The sequence below is a fragment of the Apis laboriosa genome, unplaced genomic scaffold, assembly GCF_014066325.1.
Source record: "Apis laboriosa isolate Shangri-la unplaced genomic scaffold, ASM1406632v1 scaffold9_cov152, whole genome shotgun sequence".
In the NCBI taxonomy this organism is placed as follows: Eukaryota; Metazoa; Arthropoda; class Insecta; order Hymenoptera; family Apidae; genus Apis; species Apis laboriosa.
Window position 1 is genome coordinate 801809 of NW_025224966.1, and position 12857 is coordinate 814665.

The following is a 12857-nucleotide window of genomic DNA, read 5'->3' on the forward strand; positions in this document are numbered from 1 at the left end:
AAAGATATAATTAAGTATATGTTTATAATAAATGAAGAAAATTGATAAGCGAGATATATTGAAATATTACATCTTCGATAAATAGAAATTATGAATAAAAAAATACACGATGTAATCTGTGTATGATATTTATGATATATATATGATTTGGGCTATGTTGACTGAATTCACTTCGACACAATTCCAAAAAAATATTCCTTGTTTTTTTCTTTTTTTTTTTTAAATATCTTTTATTTTATCGAAAGACATTCGACTTTGTGAAAAATACATATAAAAGAATACAAATCGTTGCATTTAATATGAATGCGTTTAATTACGACATTGTTTACCTCTTGTAAATTAGCGCCGTAAGCAAGATTGTGCTATGCTCAAAAGCGTACATGTGTATAACACATATATAATTTATATTATCATCGTCGTTATTGATTTATGCGAGATATATCTTAAACAAAATGTGTTCAAAAAAAGAAAACTTTATGTCTACAATGCACAAAATTATATACAGAATACATATTCCAATAATTTACAAATTATTAAAATTGTCATTTGAGAAAAAGGAAAAGGAGATAACGAAGAAGAAAATAATCTTATAAATAAATAAGTTTGTTTCTGTAAGTTGAGAAACAATGAAGTAACGAACTCTCACTTTATTTTTCCGTTTCGTTTTCAATTTGAACTAAAGCGAAAATGAAATGCATTATTCACTTAATTATTATAATTTTTTTTTAAATATTTAATTCATTTGTTTATTAATATATATATATATATATATATAATTAAAAGTAAATAATGCGTATCATTATTGCACATCTAGTAACTACTATGAACGAAGTTCGATGAATTCGTGTTTTTCCTCCATGTGATGTAGTTAATGTAATTATGTTAAGGTTAGAGGCACACGAGTGACACGGCACTGTTGCGGATTTGTAACAATAATTTGGCATCTTTATAGTTGGGATCGCAATGATATTATTTCGCTTGTGTACAAGCTTAAACAATTAATTTTATGTTGGATATGAAAGAAAAAAAAATTGCCAAAGTCAAAAAAAGAAATGCGTATGATACATGTTGGAAAATATAACGAAACATATTAATATAAAACATGAAGTAGGAAAAAAGAATATTGTGAACATATAAGAAAAACACATAAAGAACATAAAAAAGAAAACACAAAAAAGAAATAAAACGAAAAATAAGAGACTAGACTTGCACATATTGCTCGTCATCGGTATCCCCATTAATCGAATCAGTCAAATGATTCTGATGAATCTGTTCATAATCAGTGTTACACAATATATGTTTTTTTACTTTCTCATATCCACTAGAATTTTGTTCGACTTTATACGCGTTCACTTGCTCATATGGCGGTTCTTCCGTACGAGTAACACTCATATATTTCACGCTTTCGTAATTAGGATCTTCATGATTAACAGACTCGTAATTAGGATCCGTATCGCTATCACCGGGTCGACAAACTGATGCATAATTTGGTTCTCCTGTATCATGTGGCATACTTTCATAATTAGGTTCCGAATCTGTATCTGGATCTATTTCACATCTGTTTCTTAATCTTACTTTCTCATATCCGGGATCTTCGCTGCTAGCATTACTAATTTGTCGATGTTTGAACGGTTTGGAATAAGAAGAAGAAGGAGAAATAGAAGTGGTTGGCAAATCAGTATTATTTCGTAGAGAAATTGATACGGAGCTATCATTTTGCTGATAATCTGATATAGTGTCAACAGAGACTCTTTCTTGCGGACATAACATTTCGTAATTCGGATCACAGGATTCGCGAATTGTTGAATGTCTAGTTTGCAAATCATTCATAGGTTCATAATTATGACCAAGTTGGAAATTTGATGAATCCTCATCATCACCACTTTTAAACAGCGAAGAAGATGATTTTACCAAAATATCCTCATCTAGGTTGCCATTATCGACAGAATCGGATTCCTTTTTTTGTATTTCCATGGAATCATGACTAGACGATGAAATCCTATTATTTTCAACAAAGCTTGGTTTCCGAACAAATATTTCGGAATGTAGAATTCCTTGAGAACTCGAATGTGCGTCATTTTGTTGTTCTTCAACATCTTTCTTTTTCTTCATTACTTTAGCATACATATCCTCTAGAGATTTTCCACTAGACAAAGTCGATTTCAATCGATCCTCATTTTTTGTCCTCTTATCAATCGATGCATATACTTCTATCGTTCCTTCTGGTGGAGGTGGTAATGGAGAATTAGCTTGACGTTTCTCAGGCTTCGGTGATCCGGGATTTACGATAGAACTATTGGCACTTGAGGATGAAGCTGCAGCCAGATTTCAAATAAAAAAATAAAAATAGATATGAATATATAATTGGCAATAATTACTAACTATTTACCTTGTCTCGAATGAGCATGTGCAACATGCCGTAAACTGTCGACGCTTGGAGGTTGCGGAGCAGGGAATGTTTCATCAGAACGAGACGGAACTCGAGAGAATAATGTTTGCTCATTTTGTATTCGTTGGACTTCTGTCATCGTCGGTTGTATTTGAGCATATGTTTCGCTACCACTAGTATATACTTTATCTTGTTCATCGATCGCAGCATACATCTCATCTGTCAAATGAAATGATATTCATCGATGATAAAAAAAAGTAAGAAAAATGGAAGAAATAATATACGAGTACATTGCCTAGAAATTAATTATTATTATATCCATATTACAAATCCATGAATATATGCATATACCAGAGTCATCCGACACTGTTGCGTAATGGGGATCTATAGATGATCGAATGGATTGACTCTGTCGACAAATTGTTTTTGTTTGTGCAATTATATTAGCTAGAGGTTCTCTTACGCTGATACTTGTGTATCCTTCTGTATAAAATGAAAAAGAAAAGAAAATATATTAATTTTGATTTCAATTAATATAAATTAATGAAATATTACCAAGAATCGATTTGATATGAGAGAACAAAATATTTACTAGAATCTTGAGAATCTCCACTAAAATGCTGTTGTAGATTATTTGACTGAGATTGCGGTGGTTGAGGAAGCAACATCAATAACGGTGGTGTCATATAAGGTAAATCTTGATTAGCTTGTACTCCACCAGATATGGCATTAGCTGCTTGAATATCACACGAACCAGTTTCGGTAGATATAAGTGAATTATGCGATGAAGAGCGACGAGTTCTTGGGGGAGCAACTGGATTTCCATTATTTTGACATGTTGATGTTGATGGTTTCTCAATATCAATAACTTGTTTGATGTTATTTCTACAATATTTAATATTAATTTTTTATTTTTATTAGAAAAATAAAAAAAATATATATATATAAAGAATTTTTATATGTAATATTATTATATGTATGAGTATAATTATTACCGATTCAATTGATTAGCCTCAGTTTTTTGAACATTTTGAAGTTGAGCATACGGATGTTCAACTGGAATAAATATAAACAATTATTATAAATATGATTTAACTAAATATTAAATATTATGAAAAAAAGATAAATATATAACGAAAGAAAGATAAATATATAACATTAAACAATTATAATTATTTTTGCATTCATACCATTTTCCGAATTAGGAGATGATGGAAATCTTAAATACTCATTATCAGAATTTTTTTGATTCAATGGATTTTGATGTAAAATTTCTGGCACATTCAATTCAGATACTTGTTCTTTTCCTATTGAATTACATATAATATTATTATTAAAAGAAAGATAAAACATATATTTAATAAAATAATTTAAAAAATTTAAAATATTTAAAAATTAAAATTTGATAGATGAAAAATAAAAATTAATTTATTATCAAAAATACCTGTGTCCTGAACAGTGGCGTAGAGTTCCGAATGATCACCAATCGTTTCGGTGATTTCATAAATATCTTGAGATATAGATGCATCTGTATTTTCGTGTCTTTTTTCTTTGTCTTTTGGAATATCTGGAAGACTTCTATTGGCACCAGTTGACCTATGTATACAACACAAAAATTTTTTAATTTCAAGACAGACAATCATTCATCAAATATGAAAATTTTCAAAGATTATATTATATATAGATTATGTAATACAATACGTGTATTTATATATAGCAAAAACCTTTTTCCACTGTCAATAATATCTTGCGTTGCTATATGAAGAGTATTTGTCATCGAAATCCTGTTAAAGCCATCTTGAGAATCATTTAGAGTTACCATTCCAGCAAGGCCAAGAAATTCATTCCTATTTAAAGGAATTATAACCGAACATGTTCTCATAATTATACAATATACCATATTGTTAATTCCAATATGAACTATAATTCTATCATTATAATATATATATAAATAATGTTTTTTTAAAAAATAATGATTATAAATGTATGATCAATTACTTATTTTCATTGCGACGACAGCTACAAATACAAGCAACAATGAGACCAAGGAAGCACAATAACGCTCCAACAGACACAACCCAGTAACACCAGGCACCTTCCTCAAGAAAAGGTTGTATCATGTTATGGCATATATTAGTTCCTAAAAAATACTTTAAAAATATTTTAAAACTTATAGAAAGTGAAATATCAATGTTATAAAGTATAATTACCTTCCAAACAAGTCACATTGTGAGAGAATCAACTAACTTTCTCCTTTATATTTTGTAATTTTATATTTTTTGTAAACTGGAGAAATATTATATTATTTTTTTCAATTGTGTTCTTTTTTTGCTTTCTCTTCTTTATATTTTCACTTTTATCTTACCTCTTCTCTCTCATCTTTTTTTTTTTAAAATCTTGTTTTTGCATTACATTTTTATATTGTTGTATTGCATAGATATTTTTAAATATATGATGTGTTTGCATAACATTTAAACATTAAAAATAGATGTCCAATGATTGATGGACCAAAAATAGCCAAAATCATTTTGCCTTTTATTCTCAAATATAATAATATCGTTTACATATACTTAATAATTTCTTAAAATATCGTAACTGGAAAAAAAGTTTACAAAAATCGTTCGAATAAAGAAATGAAAGTCGTGGCAACATACATACATACGAAACAATAATCGAATATTCCGTTCGTATCATTTGATTCCGTATGTCATATAGAATCAAAAGTTCTATAAAAACCAAGAAGACAAAACTCTTTTTTTATAGATAAATCTTTACATATATATAATTGCGTACTCGATTATATCGATATGTCATATAGATATTTTTTTGACATATCACGATCGAGAAATAAGGTTACGTTATCTATCTTGCATGCGGTGTGTGTTCGCGTAGGTGGCATAACTGATTATATATATACCACAGACAAGATATAGAATAGATATGTCATCTTATAAGATTTTACACGAAATAAATTACCGATCGTGCAAAAAACAGAATATTTGGTATGTTTAGAGTAGTGAGTTTAGAAACAATAGTTATTCACAAAAATATTCGAATACTTTAAAAATTGATATGATAAAATGACTTAATTAATAATATTTTTATAAAAATTAAATGGTTTTAATATTTTTCTAACAGATTTTTTTCTAAGCAGTTTAAGATATTAAAAATTATTTTTTATTCATAATATATTCTATATTTTATTTTTTACTTATATTTTATATTTTAAACGAATTTATCATTTTTTTTGTATATCATTATTTTTTTATAAATTATATTAATAATTATAATAATATATATATTATATATATTATTTTAATATATATATTATATATATATTATAATAATTATATATATATAATTTAATTTATAAATTTATTTAATCATAATATAGAATAATTTAAATTATTCTACAATCATTATTGAAAAAATAAAAATATTTAAAAATATCTTAACATGATTAAAAATCGAAAACTAATACTATAGAACTAATAATTTTAATTTAAAAATGTATTAATTATTACATTTATTATTGTAATAAATTTTTATTTCGCATTAAAATAGCAATAAAAATATTTTAATACAATTATAAATCGAAAATTAATAATATAAAACAACAATTTAAGTTTAAAAAATATATATTAATTATTACATTTAATATTATACTAAATTATAGATGCATTAAGTAATAAAAATCTAAAAGTTGATAAATTATTGAATTATTAAATCCATTTATGATTATTTTTCACATAATTAATGTAATTTCCACATAAAATAGCAATTAGAATATTTTAATACAATTATATGTCGAAAATTAATATTATAAAATATAAAAATATTTTAATTAATTTTATTTTAATTATATTTAATATTATAAAAAATTATTAGATACAAATTAATAATAAAAATTTAAAAAATGATAAATTTTTGATTATATGTTAAAAAAATTGATTTCTAGCAATCGGTAATATATATCTTCGTCAAATTTCAGTTGATATCGACATTATAATATGTCTCAGGAGAGAAAAACAATGAACACAATGATCATAGTTTATAATTTTTTTTCATTATCTTCAGAATACCATAAATAAAATTCATGTAGAAAAAATAAAAAATAAAAATGTGAAAAAATCGAAAGAGCAAGAATTTACTGTCAGTGCCATCTTTTTAGTTTCAAAAGCATCTTTTTTAATAAAATAGAATAAAAATTGAACATACTACCATTTTTTAAATTAAAAAAAATATTCTTCTGGTACTCAAAAGATGACGCTAATGATCATTTCTTATTATCATTTCTTTATTTATTATACTATTTTTATTAGTTTCATCTACAATATTCTAGAGATGGCGTTCTATAATTTTTAATTTATTTCTATCCTTATCTTTTTCCTATTATTTGCTCTTTTTGTTTTGTAATTTATTTTATAAATTTATATATTCAAAAGACGATCAATTTTCGAACTGCATCATTGTTGAACTTATTAATAACAATATTAGATATATATTTACATATAAATATATATATGTATTTACATTAGTACTAAGTTACTTTCAAATATTAAAAAATGTAAGAAAATTATAAATATCAATTTATTTATTGTTTAGGTGATTTTTATTAGAAATATACAGTACTATCGTGAAATTTTTTACAGATTTAAGAAAGACATTTGAACTTAAGTGAAAATAACACAAACATTTATAGTTATATTTGAAATACACTGTAAATTGTTTCCATTCACTATTTCCAATTCATGTGCATTGAAAGCATTATTTAGATAAAGAACATATAATACGAAACTACCTCTTATTTACTAAATATTCACACGACCGACAATCTCTTCACTTATAGTGAATTTTATAAATATCTTAAAATTCAACGCTACTAACAACAATTTTCTCTATAACTTTATAAATTCGAGATAATGTTTAACATGTACATAAGAAAATTTCATAATCAAAATTTGAATTATAATATCACATTTTGATGAAAATGATTCGTTTGTTAAACAAACAAAATGCTAAGTTTTTTGCATAAAATAAACTTTGATGAAAATCAAATAGTCAGTGTTATATAAATTCAAATGATGCATATACATTTGTTTTGAAGAATATGACTATAAATATTATTACTTAAGAATAATAAATTTTACAAAATTGACTGTAAACAACACGTTGTTATACAACGTTCATTAGATTATGATGAATGAACGATCTTGTTCTCACATATACGATAAATTTAATCCACGTTCAAAGGTCACTTCATCATTTCCAAACTTAATATTGCCACTTTCTGTACTACTTCTTCTTGAATTATTAGTAGCTTCATCAGTTTCAATGTTATGACCAGAAGCTTCACCATTCTCTATATCACTAATTGGTGATGTTTTATTCATAGGTTCAAGCCCAATTATTACGCGAACGTTATCAGGTAACTGGTCCGCAACCGAAATTAGTTGATAATAAATACCTTCAGCTTTAGATAATGTCCAAGGTAATTCAATGTGATGTGAAAGATCGTTTATATGCTACAACGCATACTATACATTATTTAAGGAAAAAATTTACTTTTTGATTTTAAAATTTTATGTTACCTTTAATATTTCTGTTAATCCATAACGATTTTCCATAAGCACATTTCGTTCTGTATCCAAAATAGCTGCACAAAAAAGTAAATGGAAATTTTTACATGGTAAATCAGTCCACAATATCTCCCATAATTTCATTATGTCAACTGCATTAAACTCTCTTTTAAATAATACTAAAAGCCAACGGAAACAAAAAAACATGTTTCCTGAATCATGTTTATTCAAGTAATGTGCTAATTGTGGATCTGTGGCACTCAAAAGAGTATATAATTGGCACAATTGGGCTTTCATTCCAGCTTGGTCTATTTCAAAATTGGAACTCTATTTTGTATAATAATAATACGTGATTAATTCAATATTTTTATAAGTATTATAACTTACAAATTTTATAATATAAACATACCACTTTGTCCATGAAACCAACAAAACACCAAAACGCATCAACTTCACTTTCCATTAAACATAAAATAGGACTCAAAAGATCGCTCATACCTTGAACGTATCCCAAATCAAAATTGTACATTACATATGTCATAAGAATATCATATAATTGTGCTAAATGAGGATTGTTATCACCTGAATAATATGGATGTGTTCTATCTGTTCTATTCACATCCTTTTCTAAAATTTATATATTTTTATTACAGATTTTATTAGAATTTTGTATTACAGATTTTTTTAGAAATTCTTAAAATATTTTCATATTACCTATCAAACTTTTTCGATCTCGATAATCGGAAAAATTATTTTCTTGTACTGATGTCATAGATCTCCATTGCAATTTCATCATAAAATATTCATCAGTCTTCTTTTTTTTAAGTTCTAATCTCTCAATATGTGTAGAATTCCATGGATAATAATTTAATAAAAACTTCCATACTTCAAAGCGTAATGATGGTACAATACCCTAAAAAATTTTTTAATTTATTTGATTTGTTCATTATATTTGCAAATAATTAGTATATTCTAAATCAAAAAATAGATATATTTATTTAGATATTTAGATTAATATACTAACCCCATGAAAAATAACTTCTTTTACTTCTTGAGGATTTAAAATTCTTCCTTCTGGGTCTTTATATTTGTTCCATTGTTCTTGTGACAGTGGAGTACCTAATATAATCATTATATTTATATGTTTTTAATAATATAATTTAATATTAATTAGTTCTATATAATTAGTTCTATTTTCAACAGTTCTATTTACCCCTTGGACAAGGTGGTCTAGGAGGTAATACTACGCTCAACTCATATTCCCCAATCACTTCATATTCCTCTCCTGAACCTACAGATACTGGAGGAGGAGGAATATCAATTGTAAAAGAATTATTCAATATATCTGCAACTGCTTCTTCAACTGGACGTTTAACTGGATCTTTGTATACTATAATTTAAAATTTAGAAAGAATGTAGTAAAAATTTTATAAATTGTTATTCCAAGATTTATCTGTACTTACACCAAATATCTGCCAGTTTACTAAAAGCTTCTAATGTTGTTTCATATGGACGGTTATGTAAATTTTTTACAAATTTCCAAACATAATCTGAAGTATTTTCTTGAAATAAATCTAATTCAGCAAATGATTTAGTTAGTACTGATTGTACTTCATCTACTACAATATACAAATTTCTATTTGTACGAGACTTTACAAATTTAATAAATCCTTTTAAAGAATTTACAAAACTTTCAGCATTAGATAGCTGAAAGAAGGCAACATAGGTAGTACCATCTTTTTGCATAAATATAAGTTGTTGCCCCCCATGATTTACACGAAAAGAATTTAAATCTGAGAATAAAATTCTAACAGTCCTTGTACGTCCAAGAGAATCTGGCCCTTCTGATGAAGTACGAGTACGTCTGATATGAGTATCTACCAAGGACCATTCTGGATCTTGATCCTGATTTTCTGATACTACAGAATCCTCTATAGGTTTCCATTCTATACATTTTCCAAAACTCTGTAATTTTACAGAAAAATATTCCATGTTGTTTAAAATAATCAACATATTAAATTAGATCAACTTACATATTCAACAATATTTAATGTGCCTAAGCTATGAACCTCATCTTCCCTTGTACTTGCACTTCGTAATACAACTCCCGTATGAATACAGAGATCCTAATTAAAAATTAATTATATAATATATATATATATATATATATATGAATATAAAATAAATAAGATTTGAACTTATATTGAAAGAATTCTATAAAATCTATGTTAACAATGGATAATATTCTATAGTATATATGAAACATAACCTCTATTATAATGTTATTGTCAAACGAAACATATGAATTTTATTAAATTATGAAATGACAACAATGCAAAATTGATACAAATATAGAAATAAATGATACTTAAATGATTATGCTTTTGCATAAAGCTTAATTCAATTTTATTGAAGTATTAAAAATAATGCATGTGACTTGAATGTTTATGTCATTTATGAAATTGACAGAATATACATTCTAATTGTATTTTGCGACATCAAAAATTGCAATTGTATCATCAATACATACAGCAATAGTTCAAAAATGATTCTTACCTTTCCCTGTTCTGTAGGTTCAAACATGTTATTTGTGTTTTTGTGTAAATCAACAACTTGAATAAATTATAGCTGATTTCATCACATTCCTTCTACTGTCCTACAAATTTACTTTCTCTCTTCTTCTATTTTATTGTCTTTATTCACTTGTGCAAATATATATTTGCAAGTTACTACTGCTTATAAGAGAATAACTGTCTTTCTCTATTTTGATCACAATTAACAAAAATATTATTTCATCATTGATTCTGATTTATAATAGCCAGAAATTGTAAAACATTTTGTAATTATTTAAGATAATTCCTTGTAGCCTATTTTCAATAAATATAAATCTTATATGAGAAACGTTAAAAATTCGCATACTACGTATGAGTAAGCGTTTTATCACGACCTCTGTCAAAAGCAACTCTTTCTCTGTAAGGTGTTCATTCATTTTAGTGTTATACATTGAACAAGTAACATGAAGATAGCAATAAATTGAATATCATATTCATATTAATAAAATAAATCTAAAATGTGTATAATATTTATAATCGATACTTTTTACAAATAAAATTTATTTTATAATTATGAGATAAAAATATTAAATGATTTCAAAAAAGAATTTAATTTTTGATAATTTAATTTCAGATTACCTTGAAAACACTTGTAAAATTATTCTGTAATGCATGCTTATGCAGTTTGTTCACGTGAAAGAAATAGTATGTAAGTACTTACCATTGAAAGAAAGATTACTTATTCATCACACTCACACATTGATTAAAGTGATTTTACTTATTATCTTTAACTTAAATTAAACAAAGTTTAAAGTAAAAAAGTGATAGTAAAAAAATAATAGTAAAAAATATTCGTAAAAAAGGAAATGAATTAAAATAGGTCATTTTTCATATATTTCGAAAATACAGATTTTTCAAGAAAAATTATTTTAATATTTTAATATTTTTAAGATTGTAAAATGTAAATTTTCAAACTTTATATTTATATTATTTAATATACATAAATAAATTAAAATGATTATGAATTTACATACATATACTATCATTTATTTATTCATTTATTTCAAAATACATTCATATATGTAAATATCATATATTTCTTTCTTAAAAGACAACAGCATATATTTTGTATTATATGGACCGTGTAATATAATGGTAATATTGAAATAATGATATTGACAAAGAAAATAAAATCGATATTATAATTAATCTCTTTGTGTTACGGACTTTGTAACAACATTCGAATTGTGATTGCGAGATATATATATATTAGTCATCCATGCATAGATATATATTTTATATATATATGTATGTAATATTGTATAATTATAATTATTTTATTATATTTTATATTTGCAATATTTAACAATGTTATATTTTAACAAAAAGCTGAATCTGAAAAAAATATTTTTAATTTTACAATTTTTAATTTTACAATATTTTCAATATGATATTATATGATATAATATCTGTATAGTGTATATATGTATATAGTATATAATATCTGTATATATGCATATTATATATTTAATATCATTCATTGTTATGTATGATATGAACCAGATACTCTATGATGATGTTGCAATAGGACAATGCCGCTTTTGAGAGAAGTATATACTTACTTAGAATAACATCATGAATTATACATTTATTATAAGACATTTGATTTGAATGCGATTATAATCGAGAAAATTGAAACAATGCTTTCCAATCATATTCTCAGCAACAATCAATATAGATTTAATAATATTAATAATAAAAATCCGCGAATTAAATTTTCTGAACTTAAGAGTGTAACAATTAGGAACTTGATTTGAAAATATATATAAAATTATATATTATATATTATATATTATATATAAAATTAAAATATTATATAATATATAAAGCTAAAGTTATCATGTTTAAATAATCAATAAACTAATAAATAACAAATAAATCTAAAATTATTTTATTAAGATAAAAATGCTCAAATCTTTTGTTCTGATACATCTAATGTCAAGAGAAATAATCTTTTATGCGGATGTCAAATCAAGTACAGTTGTACTGAACATTGTAGCTCGAATTACGTAGATATTTACTATCAGAGCACAGTTAGATCACGACAGACTCTCAAGAGTGAATTTTAATCAAATTGATTATAAAAATTCGATAATCGTCCTAACATCAAAGATACGTGGTAAAATACGATATAACATAAATATATTATTGTAATTTGTCGTTTCAAAATCAAGGATCTATCTTGATCGAAACGACAATTTATTTTTTTCCGAGATTATATTTTGAGATTGATAAATTGAGTGACTTTGAACATTGAGAATAATTCGATTAAACTCG

At 25.1% G+C, this 12857-nt stretch overlaps 2 protein-coding genes across 7 annotated transcripts; both read right to left on the reverse strand.

Moving 5' to 3' along the window:
- Positions 1-68: 68 nt before the first annotated feature.
- LOC122719981 lies at positions 69-5270 on the reverse strand. Of its 6 annotated transcripts, none has more exons than XM_043946331.1 (10): positions 5052-5270; positions 4388-4984; positions 4114-4317; positions 3834-3985; positions 3580-3696; positions 3385-3445; positions 2982-3274; positions 2741-2872; positions 2390-2608; positions 70-2315 (listed from the first exon to the last, which is right to left on the reverse strand). In XM_043946331.1, the coding sequence occupies exons 2-10, from the start codon at positions 4507-4509 to the stop codon at positions 1201-1203; spliced, it is 2415 nt and encodes an 804-aa protein (XP_043802266.1). In that variant the 5' UTR covers positions 4510-4984; positions 5052-5270; the 3' UTR covers positions 70-1200. The 6 variants fall into 6 exon arrangements, with proteins under 6 accessions (XP_043802268.1, XP_043802266.1, XP_043802265.1 ...); XM_043946330.1 differs by having other exon boundaries at positions 5048-5270; XM_043946327.1 differs by having other exon boundaries at positions 4388-4529; positions 4600-5270.
- A 1712-nt stretch (positions 5271-6982) lies between these two features.
- LOC122719986 (TBC1 domain family member 15) lies at positions 6983-11025 on the reverse strand. The gene is made up of 9 exons (XM_043946351.1): positions 10525-11025; positions 10002-10094; positions 9432-9933; positions 9182-9358; positions 8993-9087; positions 8683-8881; positions 8378-8595; positions 7981-8295; positions 6983-7914 (listed from the first exon to the last, which is right to left on the reverse strand). The coding sequence occupies exons 1-9, from the start codon at positions 10549-10551 to the stop codon at positions 7609-7611; spliced, it is 1932 nt and encodes a 643-aa protein (XP_043802286.1). The 5' UTR covers positions 10552-11025; the 3' UTR covers positions 6983-7608.
- Positions 11026-12857: the final 1832 nt, after the last annotated feature.

Bases quoted from the DNA above. Each gene is read 5' to 3' on its own strand.
- LOC122719986 (XM_043946351.1), bottom strand. From the start codon at position 10,551: ATGTTTGAACCTACAGAACAGGGAAAG. The intron at 9,088-9,181 runs GTAAATAGAACT...TGATTATATTAG, and splicing joins TAGACCACCTTGTCCAAGGG to GTACTCCACTGTCACAAGAA. The intron at 7,915-7,980 runs GTAACATAAAAT...TATGCGTTGTAG, and splicing joins GATTAACAGAAATATTAAAG to CATATAAACGATCTTTCACA.
- LOC122719981 (XM_043946331.1), bottom strand. From the start codon at position 4,509: ATGATACAACCTTTTCTTGAGGAAGGTGCCTGGTGTTACTGGGTTGTG. The intron at 3,446-3,579 runs GTATGAATGCAA...TATTTATTCCAG, and splicing joins ATCTCCTAATTCGGAAAATG to TTGAACATCCGTATGCTCAA. The intron at 2,609-2,740 runs GTATATGCATAT...TTCATTTGACAG, and splicing joins AACAGTGTCGGATGACTCTG to ATGAGATGTATGCTGCGATC.